The 23539-nt window shown below is 38.9% G+C and overlaps 1 protein-coding gene across 1 annotated transcript in view; it reads right to left on the bottom strand.

The window, feature by feature from the left end:
- The window catches only part of PIWIL1 (piwi like RNA-mediated gene silencing 1), a 129319-nt gene that overhangs the window by 80666 nt on the left and 25114 nt on the right, over nt 1-23539 (bottom strand). Inside the window, exons 4-5 of the mRNA XM_063456421.1 lie at nt 17250-17376; nt 3646-3777 (exon numbers count right to left, since the gene is read on the bottom strand). Of these exons, the coding sequence (XP_063312491.1) occupies nt 3646-3777; nt 17250-17376 (259 nt within the window). The remainder of the gene's footprint in view (nt 1-3645; nt 3778-17249; nt 17377-23539) is intronic.

Raw genomic sequence — 23539 nt, 5'->3', positions numbered from 1 at the left:
TAATTAATAAAAAGGAATTATGTAAAAATATTATTTAAATATATACTTAGAATAATACATTTTACACACGTATATATTTGTGTATAGATATATGTATATTTAGTTCTAAGTGTATTTTGATATCAATTTTGACAAAGCCGCCACATGGATACATTTTTTGCTCCGGCAGTTTCCTCTGCCTTAGCCGATTCATTTATTTTCAGGATTTGGTTGGTCCAACCGATTCTGCAAAAGTTCAGAAAATCACCAATATCCTCATCCGAACCAAGATAAAGCACAGGAACAAATTGGACATTTACCAACGGCTGCATGGCGACCAAAGATAAAGTTAATGCAGGGGTGCCTTAAAATATAGATCCCTAGATGTTTTAAAACTACAACTACTATGATGCTTTGTCATTCTAAAGGCAAAGCACCATGGGAGTTGTTCTTCAACATCTGTGGATCTACCTTTTGGGCACCCCTGATCTACTGAATTTGGTTAATATTCCATTTTTCTTTTTTTATTATTTTAGCTATGATAGTTTGGGTTTTTCTACATACTTATCAATTTGCGATAATATGCAGCCTAGTTCTTAGGAGTAGACACGTTATTTGTTCACGGTGTATGTGTTGCATGGTTCTGTACTCTGTCATTCAAAGATTATGTACTTTTTCGTTTAGTCAATTTCACAGAGGTAGGCATCCTTAGGCACACCAGATTATGTGGACTACATCTCCCATCATGCTCTTACAACAATAATGCTGGCAAAGCATTAGGTATTATGTAGCCCACTTACTTGGGAAATGTTTGTTCCTGGGACTCTCTGCAGGTCAAGGTTAAATAGGCTCCTGGGATGGGGCACATATGACAGGGAGGGGTGCAAAACCAAGGAGTTGGCCTGGACTCAACTATATATGAAACCAACCTGAAAATGCATACTTATAAGGGTGCCACTGGGGCCAATTCATACAACATACAAAATCCAGCCTGGGAAGCATTTTCCAACTAAGTGGAATAATCTAAGAGCGGACATTAGGTTGTTAGAGTAGGACCTGCCAAATATGGGGTATACTGATGTTGTGGCAGGCTTTTGAAATGTAGGATCATATACTATAACTAAACCCTTTTTTTGTTTTGCCTAGGTGAGGTCTTTTTAAATTAAACTCTTACATTCTGCAAAACTTGAAATTGCGGTTTAGTGAATGAGTGAGTGTGCTGGATTTTGTATAAATATACAAAAAAGGCCAAGTTAAAATCAGCTCATTCTGCTGCAAACTCTGCATGGGTGAATAGGTTTAGATTTTTTGCACCTTAATGCCTTTCTCCTCATTTCAATTAGTGGTGTGTTATTATAGAGTTTATTATGGACTTTTTTTTGGTGATGAATAACAGAAGAATTAGATGTTATTTCCCAGTAGAGACGGAAAGTCTTCTGGGGAAAAGGGGGATAGCTTGCAAAGGCTGCAGCTTGTATTTGTTGGAGTATCTTGACTATAAAAATATAAATGGGAATTGGGGGCACAACAAATATCTTTGTGGAGCCGTCCTTTAACCGTTGAGGTTTCATGTTGCTATGCGGTGTCCTTTTTATGCCCTACATCAGGGGTTCTCAAACACCGCCCCTACATAGTGTTGGTGTTCTTCCCAAGCAACTCAACCATAGTTTTATCAGCCCACAAAACAATTTCCCAATAGGGTTGTGGAGTGGCATGGTTGTCTTTGGCAAACTTAATTTGCACAACAATGTTTTTTGCTTTTCTTTCTTTGTAATGCCATACATTTAGCTCATTGAGAATTGCATAGTGTACCCTGTAAGTAATTTTGGCTGAACAAGCAACAGTACTAAATTTTATGCATTTATCGACAATCTGTCTAACAGTGAACAGATGAAAATCTAAGCTCTTTGAGATAACGTTGTAACCCTTTCCAGCTTTATGTAAAGCCAGAATTTGATTGCAGATCTGATAGCTGTTTCTTGAGAGGCATTGTTCAAATCAGATGATTTTTGTGAATAGCAAACTCAAAATGTTTGATTACTTTTTATAAGCCAAAGTAGCTCTAACCCACACCTTCAATCTGGTTTCATTAATGGGATACCAGGTTTGCTCATTTTAACTCTAACTAGCTTTTGTTGAAGTCATTAGTCTGGGGTAGAACACACTTTTCCAACCTATACTGTGAATCTTTGAATGATATATTCAATATGTATAAAAACAATAAAATAACTTGGTTAAAATCTGGTTTGATGTTCATCTAACTTACAATAACCCACAAACACAACTTGTTTTAAGACAAATGTATACATAAATGCAGTGGTTTCTATTTATTTATTTATTTATTAAAAATTCTTAAGAAACGCAGTCTTATTACCCATAGGGTCTCGATGCGCATACCAGCAATAAAACAGACAAAACAATATCCAGCAAACAACAGCATTATAATCACATGCATTTGAACCAGGTTAAAAGTTTCATGTCATCCCATACGCCTGAGCAAATAAAACTGTTTTTAAGCTCCGGCGAAACTTCAGTAGATCATTCTCAAGTCTTAATGTCAGAGGCAGGGAGTTCCAAAATTGCGCTCCCTGAACATCACTCGTTCTCCCTCCGCACTTTTTCTTTTAAAATTTGGAATCTTCAATAAGGCTAAATCAGCCGATCTCAAGGATCGACTGGGAGTATAGCGTGTGAATTTATCCTTCAGATAGTCTGGTCCCATACCATGGACTGCCTTATATACCAAACAACCATTCTAAGGGGTTCACATACTTTCTTACCACTGTAATAAATGGACAGTATAAGACAGAACAACTAAACTTAAAAAGGACACTATAGGCACCCAGACCACATCCAGCAACAGAAAACATTGTCATTCTGCAGTACCAAAACAATTGCTATCATCAGTCCTATAAATTCCCTTTTACATCACATAACGACCTATACTCAATTCTAATAATAGCAAATTTTTCCTGATTTGTGTCAAAGTACTGCACACAGCAACCAGACGGAATACGCACCAAAATTCAAAATTAATTCTTGCCCCTACATTCCAATTCATTTAATTTTCGCAAATTAAAAAAAACGAATGGGAATGCAGATGCAAAAATAGTAAAATTATTTTTCACAATCGGTTGGTGGTTGCGCTTCAGGTAGAAAAAAAACAAAAAAACCAATGATGGAGTATATCTGGTCCACCATTGAACTTTATTTTGCTTTACATATTCATCAAACTGATGCACAACCACAAACGTATTGTGAAAAACTCTTCAGCCAAGAAGAGAGAACCTTGGCAGGTTGTTGCTGCTACTCATTAACTGGACCGTTTAAGCACTTACATTTTTTTTGTATGGCTGTTAAAAGTAGTAAAAACACCAGAGTTTTTTTCACAATATAGGTAATACAATAACAACGTTATTCGCTAAAATCATAATGGAAAAGCGGAGGCAAAATTAGCAAATCCGGAAAAATTCGCCAAATTTTGGCTTCAGTTTTGATACACACAAAAAAAAAAAACAAAAAAAAAAACTCAAATCCCAACAGTGATTAACAGTAATCTCCAATTTTGCACACGAGGATTTCACAATGTGTGTAAAGGTGACAAAATGAAAGATATTTTAGCCTCTCTATAAATAACCACAATATTGTTGTAGCATAAATATTTACCTGTCTTGGACTCTTTGACATGATCAATTGACTGACGTGTATTAACCCCCAGATCATTGAAATCACGCCTGCGGCCACCACGTTCACCAATACATATGTCCTGAAATCCAGCTGAAATCTGGAGCTCTTGAGCTAAAAGAAAAAGCAATGCAAAAAACATTCTGAATGCAAAAATTAACATATCACGATCTTCATCAGAAAAAATGCAGGACAATGTACTAGTTGTGCAATAGCCTAAATTAATACCAGGCAAGCGCTTGAATGGTAGTTGTTCAAATTGAATTCGAAACATAAAAGGTTGGTCCTACCTCATTTGAAGGCTAGTATCCTTCGTTTTGTAAAACCAAATACTACTTGTGGAAATGTAACGCAAAAGCTCCTTAATATTTGAGTCAGAATATATTTTTGACAGGATTTTAAAAACAAATATTGTCCTACTTCACACTTTGATTTGGCCTAGCAAAATACAGATTTAAAAGTAACGGTCATCTTTATAATTTTTTTGCACATTTGGTAAATACCCATAAATGTGACAAGCATGCTCTGAGCCCCCATTTCCCAATTTATTCTGTGTAGATTTGGAATCCAGACCAGATTTCTATTGAGCGGAGCACCTCACCCATCCATGATGGGTGCCCCTTTGGAGGGGACCACAGGAACGTTTAAACTGACGAGTTGCTTGAAACAGTTAATACAATTAAGTATTGCAAGTTAGCATGTTAACCTCCCATGTTTCAAAATTAGATGAAACCCACCGATATTAACGTACTGTGACGTAGTGGTGGGCTTAAAGGACCACTATAGTGCCAGGAAAACGAACTTGTTTTCCTGACACTATAGGGTCATTAGGTCCCCCCCACCCTTAGGGCCCCCCTCCCACTGGGCTGAAGGGGTTAGAAGTAGGGATCGACCGATTATCATTTTTACCGATATAATCGGCCGATATTCGGTATTTTCGGCAATATCGGTATCGGCCAATAGGGATACCGATATTGCCGATAATACCTCCCAGGACCGCCAGGCTCATTACAAGCCCGGCCGTCCTGGGGGGGGGGGGGGGCGGGCAGCAAGCATTTACTCACCTCCCAGCAACTCCTCCAGCTCCCCAGTGTAAATTTTGCGAGACCCGCGGCCAGCTCTGACGGCCGCGGGTCTCGCGAGATTTACACTGGGGAGCTGGAGGAGCTGCTGGGAGGTGAGTAAACGCTTGCTGCCCGCTCACCTCCCCCCCCCCCCCCCCCAGCAGCTTAAGCCAATGCCACTGACTGGCCCCCCCTCCCTGGCAAGGCAAAAAACAGGGAGGGGGGACAACAACAAAAAAATTATAATAATTAAACATATAAAAAAAATATTAATTTAATATATAAAAATAAAAAATGCCCCCTCACACACATACACTCTATTATTATACACATACACTACACAAACACACTGTGTATATAATTCAGTGTGTTTGAATAGTGTGTGTGTGTATAATAATGCAGTGTGTGTTTGTATAGTGTGTGTGTGTATATAATGCAGTGTGTGTGTATAATAATGCAGTGTGTGTTTGTATAGTGTGTGTGTTTATAATGCAGTGTGTGTTTATAATGCAGTGTGTGTTTGTATAGTGTGTTTGTATTGTGTGTATGTATATAATGCAGTGTGTTTGTATAGACACACACTATACAAACACACACTGCATTATATACACACACACACACTATACAAACACACACTGCATTATATACACACACACTATACAAACACACACTGCATTATATATACACACACTATACAAACACACTGCATTATATATACACACACACTATACAAATACACTGCATTATACACACACTATACAAACACACTGCATTATATAAACACTGCATTATATACAGTGTGTTTGTGTAGTGTGAATTCAGTGTGTGTTTGTGTAGTGTGTTTATATAATTCAGTGTGTGTTTGTGTAGTGTGTTTATATAATACACACTCTGCATTATATACATACACTATACAAACACACACTACATTCACTATACACACACACTACACAAACACACACACTTTGCATTTAGTATATACAGCATTCACTTTACACACACACTGCATTCACTTTACGCACACTACACAAATACACACTGCATCCACAACACAAACACACACTGCATCCCCTACACACACACACACTAAACAAACACTGCATCCCCTACACACACACACTAAACAAACACTGCATCCCCTACACACACACACTAAACAAACACTGCATCCCCTACACACACACTACACAAACATACACAGCTCCCCTGTATAAACACACTGCATCCACTACACGTGGCATGTATATTTTGTGCATTTACCTTTAGAAATAGTTTTTATTTTCCAAAATGGTAAATGTACAGAATATCGGCAAATTATATCGGCTATCGGCCTGAAAGTTCACAGAATATCGGTATCGGCTCTAAAAAAATCAATATCGGTCGATCCCTAGTTAGAAGCCCTTCAGCCACTTACCTTTCTCCAGTGCCGGGCTCTCTCAGCGTCGGTGACCTCTCCCTGCAGAAATCAGCGCCGAATCCGCATTCAAACCGCCAATAGGAAAGCATTACTCAATGCTTTCCTATGGATGTCCAGCATCTACTCGCTGTGATTTTCACAGTGAGAATCACGGAAGCTCCTCTAGCGGCTGTCATTGAGAAAGCCACTAGAGGCTGGATTAAAGGGACACTATAGTCACCTGAACAACTTTAGCTTAATGAAGTAGTTTTGGTGTATATAACATGCCCCTGCAGCCTCACTGCTCAATCCTCTGCCATTTAGGAATTAAATCCCTTTGTTTATGAACCCTAGTCACACCTCCCTGCATGTGACTTGCACAGCCTTCCATAAACACTTCCTGTAAAGAGAGCACTATTTAGGCTTTCTTTATTGCAAGTTCTGTTTAATTAAGATTTTCATATCCCCTGCTGTGTTAATAGCTTGCTAGACCCTGCAAGAGCCTCCTGTATGTGATTAAAGTTCAATTTAGAGATTGAGATACAATTATTTAAGGTAAATTACATCTGTTTGAAAGTGAAACCAGTTTTTGTTTTCATGCAGGCTCTGTCAATCATAGCCAGGGGAGGTGTGGCTAGGGCTGCATAAACAGAAACAAAGTGATTTAACTCCTAAATGACAGTGAATTGAGCAGTGAAATTGCAGGGGAATGATCTATACACTAAAACTGCTTTATTTAGCTAAAGTAATTTAGGTGACTATAGTGTTCCTTTAACCCTCTTTGAAACTGCTATGTTTTCAGCTGCAGGGTTAAAACTAGAGGGACCTGGCACCCAGACCACTTCATTGAGCTGAAGTGGTCTGGGTGCCTATAGTGGTCCTTTAACACAATATGGCCATATGGTGGAACGGAATCCTCATTTATTTGCGTAGAAAGGTGATTTTAAGTAGCCTTGTAAATGTCTATTTTTCTTTGTGTATGCTGTTCATTGAACTACAACCATGCTCTGTGCAGCAGTACAGAAATTAAACTATAAGTAGTTAGTGCCTGCTGGATGCGCCATATACCAGACCGAGATGTATGAAATATCTATTTCCCAAAACCGACACTAACAAATTAATAAAACACAGAAGCTTTACCTTTTGACAAACTAGTCCCTCCTTTCTGTTCTATTTTTAGATTGTACAATCTGAATGTGACAGAGCTCCTGTACTCTGAGTACCTCTGCAAGGTTCGCTTCCAAACTGCTATAGGGGACTCTGGAGCAATTCAGACCCAGTTACCGTGGGTACTCTTCCACCTGACCAGGCTGCAGTTCTCTTCTTCCAGGCAGGTGTCGTCCCCTCTGTTATTGGCTCTTCTTTTTTTTTTTTTTTTTTTTACCAAGGTATGTATTCACATCTGTGCCTGTAATGTGATTAGCTACTGCCTTTACAAAGGTGCTTAGGCTTAGCACTTTTGCACTAGTCCCAGGCTACAGGGACAATGCAGTCAGTCAACAGGTCAAAAGACTATTACAGGGATCCCTCAACAAATCCACATAGTTCCAAAAGGAACGAACATAGCATTCTTTATTTTGGACAAGGAATTGTCCCTAAAGGCATGTGGTGATGGTGACAAACATTTAAAATACAAATATATAGAAAATTGGAGAACGAGCAATTATAATTAATACATGAACTATATCAAACGCAAGCAACATTTTCAAACACTAAAAGGAACAATATATACATTTAACTGCTTATTTGGTTGCCCTATTTTGCATACCAGCATTCAATTAAGTCTGCAGAGTTATCAAGTAACGATGAATAGTTTGTTTTTCAAATGCTATCACAAGCCCCTTTTAGGGGCTCTTGGGACCAGGTTCATAGTCAGGCCAAGATGCTGGCCTTCAAGCCTCTCCAAGAGGCCATGGCAGGGGAGCTTCTGTCACACGGAGTAGTTAACCAATAGGGTTATTCAATAAAGTCCAAATGGGCCTGTACCAAAAGGGTAAAAACTACTCATTGCTGTACGGGGTCATTGGGACTGAAAAATTCAGACACAGATGAAGGAATTGATGAACACCATCAAATAGTTGAAATCTGGACCAATTAATTAAATCAGGGCCCGAATTAAAAAAAAAAAAATCTGAACTATTGCCTGCTGGCATCTCTGTGAGACAGCAGGTAAATGGTTAAACCCTTGATGGCACATGGGTTAATTATGAGGCAGCTGGCCACAAGTAAAATTAAATACAAATTTTATGGGGACAATTTGACCTCCATGGGGATGAGGCCTGTGAAATAATAGGTGAGAACATAGCCCGCCATAGGGGATACTTTAAATATGAAAAAGGAGGTCCAAATTTGCCCCCTGCCCCGGGAACAAATTTTAAAATATTTAAATTAATTAAATAAATTAAGAAAGTTTTAAGAAAGTTTAAAAAATGAAATAAGCAAAATAAGTTTAAAAACTAGTTTTAAAAGTAAAAAAAAATAAAAAAAAACACATTTAAAAATGCTCATTACCGGGGGGCGGAGCCTGACCGCTGGACAGATCAGACGTGTCCCGTCTGAGCTCTGGCATCTGGGCCAGAAATTCGGAGCCAACTCCGTGCCATCAGCAGCCACCATTCCAAATCGAAGCTCACTATACTCACTAGATGAGGGCGCACACGGTGATACCGCTTCTGACCCGGTACGGCACTGGAGTAACCTGAACAAGGTCTGGGGCCTACACGAGCTTGAGCCGGGGTGAGCCGGCCGCTCCCCCGGTTCTCCGAACGGCGTCCTGCTGTGTCCCCCCCCCCCCCCCCTTTGGACCGGTGGGGGATATTCCGGTCCCCATGGGCGACCAATGCTGACAAATGCTAACAAACCCCAGCTCAAACTAAACCGCAAACTAAGACCCAGATGGCGCGCACCAAAATGGCAGACACCACGCAGCCACAAGCGCAGGCAGAGAGTGAACCACCACTGAACGTCCATGCACCCAAACGGCAGAACAGACATTCAAACTTTACAAGCCTCCGAGACACGCCAGCTACCCTCCCCAAGCGGCTACAAGCACCGGCAATGACACACAGGCGGAGAGACAAAGAGCGGGAAACGTGGAGGTCCCACCCGGGCACTTCAATTGCACAGTGCACACACAGTCACAAATTGAGCCCATTCAAATGCAAGTCAACCGTGGGATTACCCCTGACACACCAGCTACAGGTGCGGAAGATTCGATGCTACAGAAGGAGACCCCATGCCAGGATCATCGATAACCCCTACACAAGAAAGAAAGCGTCCCTCACCGGCGGTTCGCGGCTGCGGGTTCCCAGGACAGTCCAGGGCCCTGAGGAGGGTTTACCAGAACTTTGCTACTACACCGCCTACGGCCCCCTACGCTCGCCACTACCAAGCCTAGGCATCGGCTAACCCTGGACACTGTACCCAGCACTTGTGAGCGGATTCATTTTTTGCAGTAGCGGAAACCACAGAATGCACTCGCAGCCCCACACACCCATCGACTTACCTGACAACCAAGCAATACCATTAGTACCCAGAGAGCATCTAACGCACATACCACAACACAGCGCTTGACGGACTCACGACACCACAGACGATCATATTACACACAGGCCATGACAACCCCCACGACTACTGACATGGACCACAGACCTATCTAGGGGAGTACCGGCAGACCAGACACACCACACGTTGGCACCCGTGGCAGACTAAGATAAAGAACAAACGTACAGCCCAAACGACACAATAGAGACCAAACATTCACGCGACCATAGCCTGTAACCATTTACCACTATGAGGTACAAACACTAGTGAAGCTGCATTTAATTCAAACTAAGCTTGTTATACTCTGCTCCAATTGCTAGATCTGCCAATACACTTGGTGAATAATGTTGGAGCACTGCATATCTACATGTTATAATAATAATAATAATATAAAAATGTGCAGATCTTCTGTATGCCATGTATGACCATGTATGATGACAATAAGCCTGTGACTGCTATTGTGGCAACACGGCTAGCATGTAATATCTTGCACGCAAAAATAAAGAATTTAAAAAAAAAAAAAAAAAAAAAAAAGCTCATTACCACTACACCTGGAACAAAATAAAGAAAAAATGCTCCCACGCGATTGTTCAAAATATGCCTCTTGAATTACCCCAGGGTGTATTCTTTAATCAATAAGTATGTGTTTGTGGGAAGTTTGAATAACCAAAGAGGTAAACTACTTCAAAATGAAACATGGACACAGTGTAAAACGTCAAAGTTAAAAAACTGAATGGCTGCGTCTCAAATGTGCCCCTTTAACATCCACATATACCTGGCACAGGTACATACGGGGGTATTGCTGTACTCAGACAACATAGCTGAGCAACATATGTAGTATTACACAGTCGTAGCACACATACGATTTGCAAAATATACTGTGCAAACTCACTTTGTGTCCAAAAGGCAGAAAAAAAAAAAAACACTTATTACCACTACACTTGGTACAAGCTAGCGGATAAATGATCCCACGCCAAGGTTCACAATATGCCTTTCGAAATACTCTGGGATGTCTTCTTTAAGAAATGGTATGGCTTTATGGTGTAGTTGTAATAAGGGATCGACCGATAACGTATCGATATTCTGTACATTTACCATTTTAAAAAAATAAAGATTTTTTCTACACAAATCTACTGTTAACTGAACATGTTTATTTTATTTATTTTGCAAATCTTTTTTATTAACCCCTTAAGGACACAGCTTCAGAAGCTGGACATACCCTTAAGGACACAAGCATTTTTTGCTGTTTGTGTTCAACTGCAATTTGCATCTCTCTCATTTATTGTACCAACACATATTATATACCGTTTTTTAGACAACAAAAAGGGCTTTAATTTGATGTGACCTATACATGTATAAATTCTCATTTATTACAAAAAAATGCAAAATAATGTGGAAAAAACAAAAAAAAAAACGCTTTTTTCCCCACGTTTCGGCAATAATAATGTGTGCATAATATGTACAGCTTAGGAAAAGTAATTCAAAATCAATTAATTTATGTGTCTTGATTTACAAAGTACATAATATGTGTAGGATTTCAGTTTATTTTGAAAGTTACAGGTCACAAACTACAAGGTCTAAAATAAAATTTCAATGTGAAACAATTTTAGAAGTTGGTATGTTTTCTTGGAAGTTTAATACCCATTACAGGAAACAAAATTGCCACACAAAAGTATATATTTATATAAAGTAGACATCACAGGCTATTTACCTAAGGTTAGTTTGACACTTTTTGCGTAGCCATTTCACCGCCAATCTCTGCTAAATATTGGAGTAAAATGGTGTTTCTCTATTTTGGCATATTCACATATAACAAGGTTTTTGTAATGTGTATTTCGCAAATCTAGTGTGTGCTATCCCTGTACAGAACCCCATATTGTGTTCAGCTACATCTGCTGAGTACAACGATACCCCCATTGTATACCTTTGCCCCTATTCTGTGAAGCTACAGTGCCATATAGGAGACCATGCTATTTCAGTTTCTATAGTTGGAATTTTCATAGATGGTCATATGTCTGAATTTGTGGCATTATAGCCATTTGACTGTTCAAATAACCCCATAAAGGCCTTCCATTTGAGAAAGCAGACACCCAATGGTATGTTATTAGGCATATATTATACCTTAACTTGCCACCATGTTTTCACCAATTTATTTCAAATTTTGTGGTGAGAAAAAAAAAAAAATTTTTTTACATACATGTTGCATTTTCGCTGGGTATTTCTTACATTTGATAAGTGCCACTGTCATAAATTCCCCCTAAGTATGATCAGTTACCTCTTCTGACTAAAACAATATGCCCAATGTATGACCCAGACACTATTTTGTGAAGTTACAGTGCTGTGAAAGAAATGTGATAAGTTCAGGTTTTTAAGTGTGAATTTACGGAGAGTTTTAATGGGTCCGTATTCTATTTTTAAATATGTCAGCAGGCTGCTTTTTCCAATTACCCCAAAAAGGCATACTATTTCTTAAAGAAGACACCCAAGGGTATTTCAAATGGCAAATTTTGAACCTTAGCGTGGGATAATGTTTCCGTTCGCTTGTATCAAGTGCAGTGGTAAAAAGCATTTTTTTCTGCCTTTTTGACACACCGTGAGTTTGTACTGTATATTTTGCAAATCGTATGTGTGCTACGACTGTGTAATACTACATATGTTGCTCAGCTATGTTGTCTGAGTACAGCAATACCCCCGTATGTACCTTTGCCAGTTAAATGGGGACGTTGAAGGGGCACATTTCAGACACAGCCATTGCAGGTTTTGTCAAACTTTGAATTTTTACGCTGTGTTGTTACTCCACTTTGAAGTTTTTTAGCAGGCTATATATTCCAACTATCCCATAAAAGCATACTATTTCTTAAAGAAGACATCCCAGGGTATTTCAAAAGGCATATTTTGAACCTTAGTGGGGGATCAATTTTTTGCTAGCTTGTACCAAGTGTAGTGGTAATAAGCATTTTTTCTGCTTTTTTGACACACACCGTGAGTTTCTACTGTGTATTTTGCAAACCTTATGTGTGCTACAGCTATACAATACTTCCTATCTTGCTCAGCTGTGTCATCTGAGCACAGCAATACCCCCATATGTACCTTTGCCAGGTATATGCGGACATTGAAGGGGCACATTTGAGACACAGCCATTTAAGTTTTTTCAAACTTTACATTTTTACGCTGTGTCCATACCCCACTTTGGAGGTTTGTTTGTAGGTTAATTATTCCAGCTACCCCATAAAGGCATACCATTTCCTAAAGAAGACACCTCAGGGTGTTTCAAAAGGCATATTTGAAACCTTACCGTGGTATAATTTTTTTCCGCTAGCCTGTACCAAGTGTAGCGGTAATACGCATTTTCCCCCTTTTTTTAAATTTGTTTTTACTTTTTAAAAATTTTTTTAACTTTTAAAAAGTTTTATTTAGCATTTAACAACTTATTTTACTATTTTAAAACTTTGTTTAAACTTTTCAGAAGTTTTTTTAAACTTTTTATTGTTTTTTTTTTAAACTTTTAACCCCTAACTAGCCTAACCGTAAATCCCCAAATTTCCCCACTAACTTCTACCCACCTTAGCTAAATAAATAAATATTTTAAAATATTTAAAAGAATTAAATACATTTAACCCCTGAGGATTAAAAGAAATAAAAGTTAACCCTCAGGGGTTAAAAGAAAAAAAATCAGATCACAGTGAAATACTGTGATCTGTATTTTGATCACGGCAGGCAGTGATCAAAGGGCAGGGAAGGGGTTAAATTTTATTTGAAAGAGGTGAGGGGGGGTGGGATTTTGTTACCAACACTTTTTTTTTACAGCCAGAGACAGATCAGCACCGATCTGTCTCTCTGCTGTTCACAGCTCACACAGAGCTGCAGGGAAACAGATAGGGTTTCACAGCAGCACGTGTGATCACTTTGACTCCCGGTCAGAGCGATCACATGGGCTGAATTAGTGAAAATGCCCATGGTAGTGTGCCTCCGATAGGGAGACACTACATGAAGATTAACCCCACGATTGCGGCAATCAGGGGTTAATTTTCATTTATGACGGAAATTTTCCATCATGCGTCCTTAAGGGGAGTGCTGCAATGACGGAAATTTTCCGTCATGCGTCCTTAAGGGGTTAAGGTAAATGCACAAAATATACATGTCAGTCATAATTTTCTATGTTTTCAAGAATATATGTGCGTGTGTAGTGAATGCAGTGTATTGGAAAAAACAAGGAGAGTCAGCGCTAAGCTGCCACAGAGAAATATATAATATACAGTAGACGGCTGCACACCTTAAAAAAGGGGAGTTCCCCTAATCCCCTCGTAGTAGATAAAATACAGAAACACAAAACAGAAAGGAAGGGTGCGGTAAAATCATAAAATTATGCATATAAGTCCAAAACCTTATTATAAGTCCAAAATGATGTGATCCCCGAAAGTATGAAGGGTACATGGGAATGGAGGTAGTCTTCGCAGACTTACACTTGTTTGTAAAGTCGGGAACTACCTGTATATCATTTTGTTCAGGATAAACAGGGCTTTCATTACACATCAAATATTTATATAAGAAACAATTTAATATGAAAAAAAATAAATAAATGAAATATATCTGAGAAATAAGAAACTGTTATTTTGTTTTAGTTCTGCATGGCATTTTTACTGTAAATGTCATAATACTGTTAGCGGTTACTGCAAATAAGTACACATTTGTTATTCAGCCCCATCTCACGAGTAAATGAGAATCTCTCAAAAGCAAACCACTTGCAAAATTAAGACAACCCAAGGTATTACAAATGGGGTATGTCCAGTCTTTTTTAATAGCCACTTAGTCACAAACACTGGTCAAAATTAGCATTCATATTTTGTTTGTGTGGAAAATGCAAAACATAAATTCTAATGCTAATTTTGGCATAATGACAATTGATGTTTTTTTCCTTCTATTGGATCAACAGCATTAAAAAAAGAAAATAAAAACGTTTCATGGTTTAAGAGACACTACATGCACTCAGCTCATTGAAGTGGTTTGGGTACAGTGTCCCTATGGCACTTGGGGCCAGAGAAACTAATGTTTACATTGCAGCACTAAGTCTACCAAACAGCCACTAGAGTCGCTTCCTAGTTCGGTAATCTACGCTGGACATCCTCACGCTCTGCATCAGGACATCCAGCGTCAGCTATTTCCCAAGAAGAAAGCAGTGATTCACACATAGATTGGAGAGGGAGGCAGAACCACGACATTGGTGCTGGGATCAGGTAAATAAATAAAGTGTTTTTAACCATTTACTTACCACAGGTAGGGGGTGGTGATGGTTATGGAGGGAGCTATAGTGCCAGCAATACAGCTTTGTATTCCTGGCACTATAGTACCCTGTTAAACTTTATGGACCTTAGTCTTATTTCAACATAGACTACCATGTAACTCAGCTCTTTACAAAGGGATTTAAACCTCCTTTGATACAAACTTGGTGTTGCATTCTATTCTTTGGAAGACCCCCAAGGATCTAAACTACCCTGACAGGATCTCCCTGCTTGCCATTCTGAATAGTGCTGGCTTTGCCAGTTACCCAGCACAGATCACAAAAGAATGGCAAATTCTATACTTATCGGCAGGACACGTTTTTTTTTACTGGGCATGCTGAAAACAGTCTGATTTAGCTTATAATTCTCTTTGCCAATATAAGTACTAATATTAGCAGAAGGAATATTTTGGGATTAGATTAAGACAGGGCGTGACAAATTTGCTTTGAAATTGGAGCCGGCTAGAAAATCAGGAGAAAGTTTTGTTTTTAACCAACAAAGCTTTATTTTCCAACACCAAAAATACAATTCTTAAAGTGACGCTATAGTCACCAGAACCACTATAGCTTAATGTAGCCTTGTCCCTAAAGGCTTTTTAATGTAAAGGCAGTGTTTATATTGCTGCCTAGGGACACCTCTAGTGACTTTCACTCAAATGGCTACTAGAGGTGCTTCCTAGTCCAGTGCTGCAGTGTGCAGCACCTAAATTCAGCATCTCTACGCTCTACATGGAGGCACTGAATGTCCCCCAGAGAGATACATTAATTCAAGGCATCCCTATGAAGAGAAGCAGATCGGCACAGCGCAGCATTTTGCCGTGCATGTGCAACAGTCTCCCAATGCTTCCCTATTGGATTGGCTGAGATCAAGGTTTAAGTACTCAGCCATGGAGGAGTGGCCAGCCACGTTGAGGGAAAAAAGGTGAGTAAAAAACACCTTTCCCATGTGATCGGAGGAGGGGACAACAGACACTCATTGATTCGAAACACTTTAAATAGAGTACACCATAAAATATAGTGTAAGTACAGGAGCTAAAAAATAAAAAAATAATATAGAATAAAATACAGATAATAAATAGTGCGTAAATGCAGTATTCAGAATAATATGTATTATGTATGTAACCCTTAATTAAATGTCCATAACATAATAAAATGGAAAGTCCATAGTAAAATATAAATCCAGAGTAAAATATACGTCCAAAGTAATCTATGAGTGCTGTATGGAGTACCTATATCATAAGGAGCCCTCACCCTGCTTGTGAAAACAACACAGGGCTGATGGTACTTATGTCTTATAATCTACTTTTATATATAAATATAAAAGATGTTTAAGGTCTATGACAGAGCAATTTTAATTTAATTCCACCCAACCTCCATAACTTTGGAAGAGCTGGAGTGGATAATTTTACAGCTCCTTCTCTGCCTGTTCCCTCTGAGTCAAAGGCAAGCAATGCGGATGCATTGCTTGCCTTTGACTCAGAGGGAACAGGCAGACCAAACCAAGGTGCCAGGACAAAATTTCTAGTTGCCAAGGCAGCCTGAGATTTGTTGAGCACTGGATTAATGATTAGTATTCGATCCAGCAAAGTAATTCCTCTGCTCACATCAGCATAAGAAATTCGTATAACACCATGGGTATAGGACTAATAAGGAATTTGTTTAGGATTAGGATTATAATTAGGATTTAATTTAGAACAGGGCTCGACAAATCCCAGGTCCCCATGGTGACTGGCTGCCTGAAGTGAAGGCAGGCAGTCGGCTCAAGAAGGGCTGAGGCAGGTAGCTGACTAAGTGCAGTGGCAAGGGAGCTGTAATCTCCCAGGTTATGAGCTCTCTAGGGAACAGAGCAGAGAGATGACAGCAGCCCCACTGAACCCCAGGGAAAACGGATACACTCCAGCTCTTCCAAAGGTAAGGAGGCTGGGTGGATTTAAATTTAAATAAAAGTATTAATTTGTGAGTGTTGCAGTATCAGTTGGTGTATGTGTGTCTGGAAGAGAGTGTGTGTATCAAAGTGTGTCAGTTTAGGTGACCTGCTTCCCTCCAATCACATGCAGCAATAGTTATTGCAGGGTTTATTGCAGCACCTCCGGACAGGCATGCAGGAATCTAAAATCTTGAAATCATTCTAGAGTAATAAGTAAAAGATAGTTAATTAGAATACTGGAGTGTTCAATTAATTGTACCTCATAAACAGAGTTGGAACTTGTACCTGGCACGGCAGGTCCACTTAAAGCAACTTTTATTTATTAACAGAATTAAAATCATGTCTATTGAGTTGTAAACGGTCTTCAACAAAATGTACCTCCTGTCTTTGCCTTGGTTGCTGGACCTGCAGGAGCTCCTCTCTGCCTTCCCCGTCCCACAAGCTCTGCAGCAGCCGCTTGAGGCTGTTCAGTAGGTTTCTCTGTAATACGTCCAGGCAGTTGTGACTGTGCAAAGACCATTAAAATAATTCACTAAATTTGATTACATTAAATTTTTTCCCTATTAATTTAACTATAATTCGTCATTTTAGCACATCCATTGTTACTAGATAATCAATAAACCAAGAATTTACATAAATTACACAAAATGGATTAACATGAAATTCCAAAATGATTGCTTATGCTGAATTACATTCATTGAATTGCTTTTGTTTCTGTCTATGCAGCCCATGCCATACCCCCCCGGCTGTGACAAAGCCTGCATGAAATGTTTTTTTTTTTACATTTTCAATCACGTTAACTTTATTTTTATATATTGTTATCACCTGTTCTGTAAATTAAAGGGTAATCCCACACAGGAGGTTCATGCAATGTCTAGTACGCTATTAACCCCTTCAGGACGGAGTCAATAGTACACGTTCTGATCAAAACAAAATGTAACAAAAACTGGGATTTGCGCTATATGTTTGTTCAACCCTAATTCACCTCTTTCACATTAAGTGCACCCACACTTATTATATATCATTTTGTTCAGGAGAAACAGGGCTTTAATTTCTAATGAACTATTCATATATAAAACATAACTTATTATGAATCAAGATTTGAAAAAAAAATTGTAGTTCCGCCTGACGTTTCAGCTGTAAATGTCATGATACGGTTCGCTTTTACTGTATTAAAATGCACATATTTGCTCCTCACCCTCCCCTCCCCCCCCCCCCCACTCTACCTTTTTCTACTTTTATTTCAACACATTTTTAGTTCTTTATACATCTCTTTACATGTGAAACATTTCTCTCCAAGAGGGAAAAGGGTGAGGTACACCCAGAACACGACTTAAGGCATAGGGGTGACTAATGGGGCACACACCAAAGCCCTCTGGGGTCCCTACCGGCTGCCGGTAATAGGTAGAGCGTGCACTGATGCCCGCAATGGGAGACTACGGGACCTCACAACACCGGGGGGTGGAAAATCCACAGAAGACTCCTTAAATCTCACACACAAAGCAACCCTTCACATATACGCACTATCGGATCAGAGGGATTCCGGCAGTTGGTGGGCACACTCCTACATCGTGTATGTATTTGGTCAACAGACAAGGTAAATATGTTACCACATTTCCTTGGTTTACAGTAGGGGAGGAGGGCCCACTGAGCTAGATGGCCGGGTGCCGCCCACCCCCCCCTTCATGGCACATACTGATCGACAGGGGAATGTGCCCCCCCTGACCCTCTTATACCACCATTGTACTTTGTTCTTTTTCTTCTGTCTTTCGTTTCAATCTATCTTTCTGTTCTCTCCTTAAGTTGTTGAGAAGCACAATTCTCCCTGTAACTTCAGGGGGAGGAATCATTGAAAACTGGTAAAGGGAAGAGGTGTGACGCACTACAGGGAGAACATGTTTGGCCCCCTGGGAGACGGAAGTCTTCTAAATGGCTGTCCTACATGGGCTAAGACCGGGGGCAGCTGAAAGGAAAGGTAATAGCCAGTATGACACACACCTACGATTGATCATTTTATTTTTCTGTGGTACCGGTTTTATTTTCAGTTTATTGTTATTTTTCTAAATAAAACTTGAAAAACTATATTGACATAAGGTAACCCAATCTCTATGTAGAATGGAAAGGGAGCAGAGTGCCTGACAGGGAGCGTTAGCTCGGAGCATTAGGATTGGGGTCAAGGTGAGAGGAGGCACTGAATATGTTGTATATTTGTTGTATACCATGTATGTGGCATATTGTAATGTAAACACTTGTGCATTTGTGATGTACCATAAAACCTGTGTCAATAAAAATAAAGAATTAAAAAAAAAAAAAAAAAAATGCACATATTTGTATTCAGCAATGTCTCACGAGTAAAACAGTACCCCCCCCATTGGCAAGTTTTATGGTGTTTAGGAAAGTTACAGGGTCAAAATAGCACATTCCATTTTGCATACATTAAAATTTGCAAGATTAGTAATGTTACCTTTGAGACCGTGTGGTAGCTCAAGATTGAGAATTACCCCCACGATGGCATACCATTTGCAAAAGTACACAACCCAAGGTATTGCAAGTGGGTTATGTCCAGTCTTTTTTCAGAAGCCACTTAGTTACAAACACTGGCCAAAGTTAGCGTTCATAATTATTTTTGTGTGAAAAAAAACAAAAAACGAATATTTGACCAGTGTTTGTGACTAAGTGGCTACTAAAAATGACTGGACATACCCCATTTGCAATCATGCGGGTAATTCTCATTCCTGGGCTACCATACACTCTCAAAGGCAACATTACCAAACTGGCAAATTTCAATGTGAAAACAATGAAATGCAAGCCTTATATTTGACACTAACTTTCCAAAACACCATAAAACCTATAAATTGGGGGTACTGTTATACTTGGGAGACTTCACTGAACACAAACTTAAAGGGACACTATAGTCACCAGAACAACTACAGCTTATTGAATTTGTTCTGGTGAGTCGAATCATTACCTTCAGGCTTTTTGCTGTAAACAGTCTTTTCAGAGTAAATGCAGTGTTTACATTACAGCCTAGTGATAACTTCACTGGCCACTCCTCAGATGGCTGTTAGAGATCCTTCCTGGGTCATGGCTGCCAAACATTCAGTATCTCCTCCCTCTGCATGCAGACACTGAACTTTCCTCATAGAGATTCATTGATTCAATTCAGCTCTATGAGGAGATGCTGATTGGTCAAGGATGTGTTTGAATCATGCTGGCTCTGCCCCTCATCTGCCTCTTTGTCACTCTCAGACAATCCTATGGGGAAGCATTGTGATTGGATCAAGCTACCACTTCTGCTGATGTCAGCAGACTGCTTATTTATTTAGGCAAACAGCAAGCAGTTACAGCTTCTGGCTTGAATACAGTAAGAGTTTGCTATATTTATGGAGGCATGAGGGGCTCAGGGTGGCTAGATGGTGGTTTTAACCTTATAGGTTCAGGAATACATGTTTGTGTTCCTGACTATAGTGCTCCTATAAGTGTTTCAAAACAGTAAAACATCACAATAGTATGGTCAGTAAAAGTGCTGTTCGTGTGTGAAAAATGCAAAAAACTTCACTTTTACTGAAAATATCGTAATACCAGTTATCATTTTGAAACACTAATATTTGTGTTCAGCGAAGTCTTCCGAGTAAAACAGTACCCCCTCCTTCCCCCCATGTACAGGTTTTATGGTGTCTTGGAAAGTTACAGGGTTAAATAAAGTGCTTCCAAATTACATTCTTTGCACTTTCTGCCTGGGTTGTCAGGCACGTCAATCAAATTTTAATTAAATCACATAATTATGTTAAAAGATTACCGTATATACTCGAGTATAAGTCGAGCCGAACATAAGTAGAGACCCCTAATTTTACCCCAAAAAACTGGGAAAACTTATTGACTCGAGTATTGACAAGACATGGGTGGGAAATGCAGCAGCTGCTGGTAAATTTCTAAATAAAATTATATCCCCAAAAATGTATATTAATTGAATATTTATTTACAGTGTGTGTATATAATGAATGCCGTGTGTGTGCATGAATGCAGAGTGTGTGTGTGTATGTGATGCAGAGCCTTGGTGGGGGGTGGGTATTTTTATTATTTTTTTAAAATTATTATTTTAATATTCATTTTTTTTGCTATATTTTTTTTTTATTTTCTTATTTTTTAATATTATTTTATTTTCTTATTTAAATTTTCATTCGTCCTTCCTCCCTGCTTGTTAGCTGGCCAGGGAGGGGGGCTCTCATTCCCTGGTGGTCAAGCGGATGGGCTGTGTAGGAGGGGGGCTGGCAGAGAGCTGTTACTTACCTTTCCTGCAGCTCCCTTCTCTCTCCTCCGGTCCGTGCAGCTCCCTTGTCCTCCACTGTAAGTATCGCGGTCGCGCGGAGCGTTGCCACGGTAACCCGTCATGGTAACACTTCCGTAACCCCCCCATCCTGCCCTGCTGATCTGATTTAGAGGAGGGGGAGGGAAAAGGGCTGTGTTTTTTTTACCTCTGAGTTAAGAGAAATCTAGACATTTTGCAAGAGACATTTTACTGTATCTTTAAAGATTAAATTGTAGGTGAAGCAAATAACATTCGTTATATTATTACAATGACACCTGTCAAGGGATGGGATATATATTAGGTAGCAAGTGAATAGTCAGTTCTTGAATTTAATTTGTTTAAAACAGGAAAAAAAAAAAAAAAAAAAAAAGGGAAACCGTTAGCAAAGTTCTGCAGGCAAACCTTGCATTCATGTGGATGTTAATTTGGCACGTCCTACCAAGAGATTGTTCACACCAATGGTGTTTTATGGTGGCACTGGCCTCTTTTGGCAGGATAATGCACCCTGCTAATAATGTTCATGAATGGTTTGAAAAAAAAAAAAAAAAAAGAACTCTTCCCTTGGCTTCCAAATTTCCCAGATCTCAAATCTGACTGAGCATCTGTGGGATGTGCTGGGACAAAAGAAATCCGGACCATGGTGGCCCCACCTCGCAATTTGCAGAACTTAAGCAGATACGACAGGACAAGTTCAGAGGTGTTGTGAAGTCCATGCTTGACACATCAGAGCTGTTTTGGCAGATCTACACAATATTAGGAAGGTGGCTTTGATTTTGTTCACAACAAAAAGCAAAAACACCCAAAAGTGGTAGGTGAAACAAATACCAACTTAAAAGACCCATTCCCAGATGGTAACCAGATAAATAATTTATATATAGATTGAAGAATTGGACCTCATCACGGGTTTTTGAGGGGCATACTTGCCAGCCTCTTACCCTGTGACTATAGTCCCTGTGTTAAACCCTGGTTGAAAAAACATTTGTGCCTGTTGGGACTTATAACAGGAACAATTCAAACTTTCGAAGTGGCACTATCTTAACCCCTTAAGGACGCAGGACGGTTCAGGACCGTCATCGGCATTTTTTCATTGCCGACCGACGACGGTCCTGAACCGTCCTAAATTTAAGATGTACTTACCCGATCGCCGTCGTTCCCCCGGCGGCGATCGGCGGTGCTCCTGTTGTGGGGAGACTGCCTGCAGCCCAGACAGTCTCCCCATGGCAGATTAGGACCCCTGTGGCCATGTGATCGCTCAACAGGGCGACCACATGGTCACAATAGGTGTCCATGTGTCTGCCTGCAGGGGGACTGTCTGTGCTGACAGGCAGTCTCCCTGCTGCTGTAAAATCATAACAAAAAATAAAGTTAAAGTGAATAAAAAAAAATTATTATTATATATGTGTATATATATATATGATATATAGACATATATTATAACTATATAATATATGTCATATATATATATATATATATATATATATATATATAATGTCATGCTAAGTGTATTTTTATATTAATATGTACATATATTAATATAAATATACACTTATAATTAAATTACACACGTATATATATCATATATAATAACTATATATATTGTATATATATATATATATTATAATAAAATACAAATAATAAGTAATTTAAATTAAATTAAACATGTAAAAATAATAAAAATGTAAAAAATATATATCTATACGAAATTTTATTCTAACTGTATTTTGATATTAATATATATATATTTATATCAAAATACACTTAGAATGAAATTGTATATATATCTATGTATATATAAATAAATAAAAAGAATACAAACTATTCATATGTCCATATACAAAATTACATAAATAATTATATAAATATACACGTAGACTTCAAATATATAAATATGCATATATATTTAAATTCTATGTGCGTATTTATGTCATATTTTTACATAATTAAGTTATTTTATTGATTGCAATTTAAGGGACCTGCCTGCCAACCCAGGCCGAAAGTCCAGAGAATTTAATTTGCCATCACTGTATTTTACCCTGTAACGTTCTACGACACCCTAAAACCTGTACATGGGGGGTACTGTTTTACTCGGGAGACTTCGCTGAACACAAATATTAGTGATTCAAAACAGTAAAGCATATCACAGCGATGATATTGTCAGTGAAAGTGACTTTTTTTTAATTTTTCACACACAAATAGCACTTTTACTGATGATATAATTGTTGTGATACATTTTCCAGTTTTTAAACACTAATATTTGTGTTCAGCAAAGTCTCCTGAGTATAACAGTAGCCCCCCATGTACAGGTTTTATAGCGTTTTTGAAAGTTACATGGTGAAATATATGGGTCAAATATTTTTAC

The sequence above is a fragment of the Pelobates fuscus genome, chromosome 5, assembly GCF_036172605.1.
Source record: "Pelobates fuscus isolate aPelFus1 chromosome 5, aPelFus1.pri, whole genome shotgun sequence".
Classification (NCBI taxonomy): domain Eukaryota; kingdom Metazoa; phylum Chordata; class Amphibia; order Anura; family Pelobatidae; genus Pelobates; species Pelobates fuscus.
This window is presented reverse-complemented; position numbering and strand designations above follow the sequence as displayed.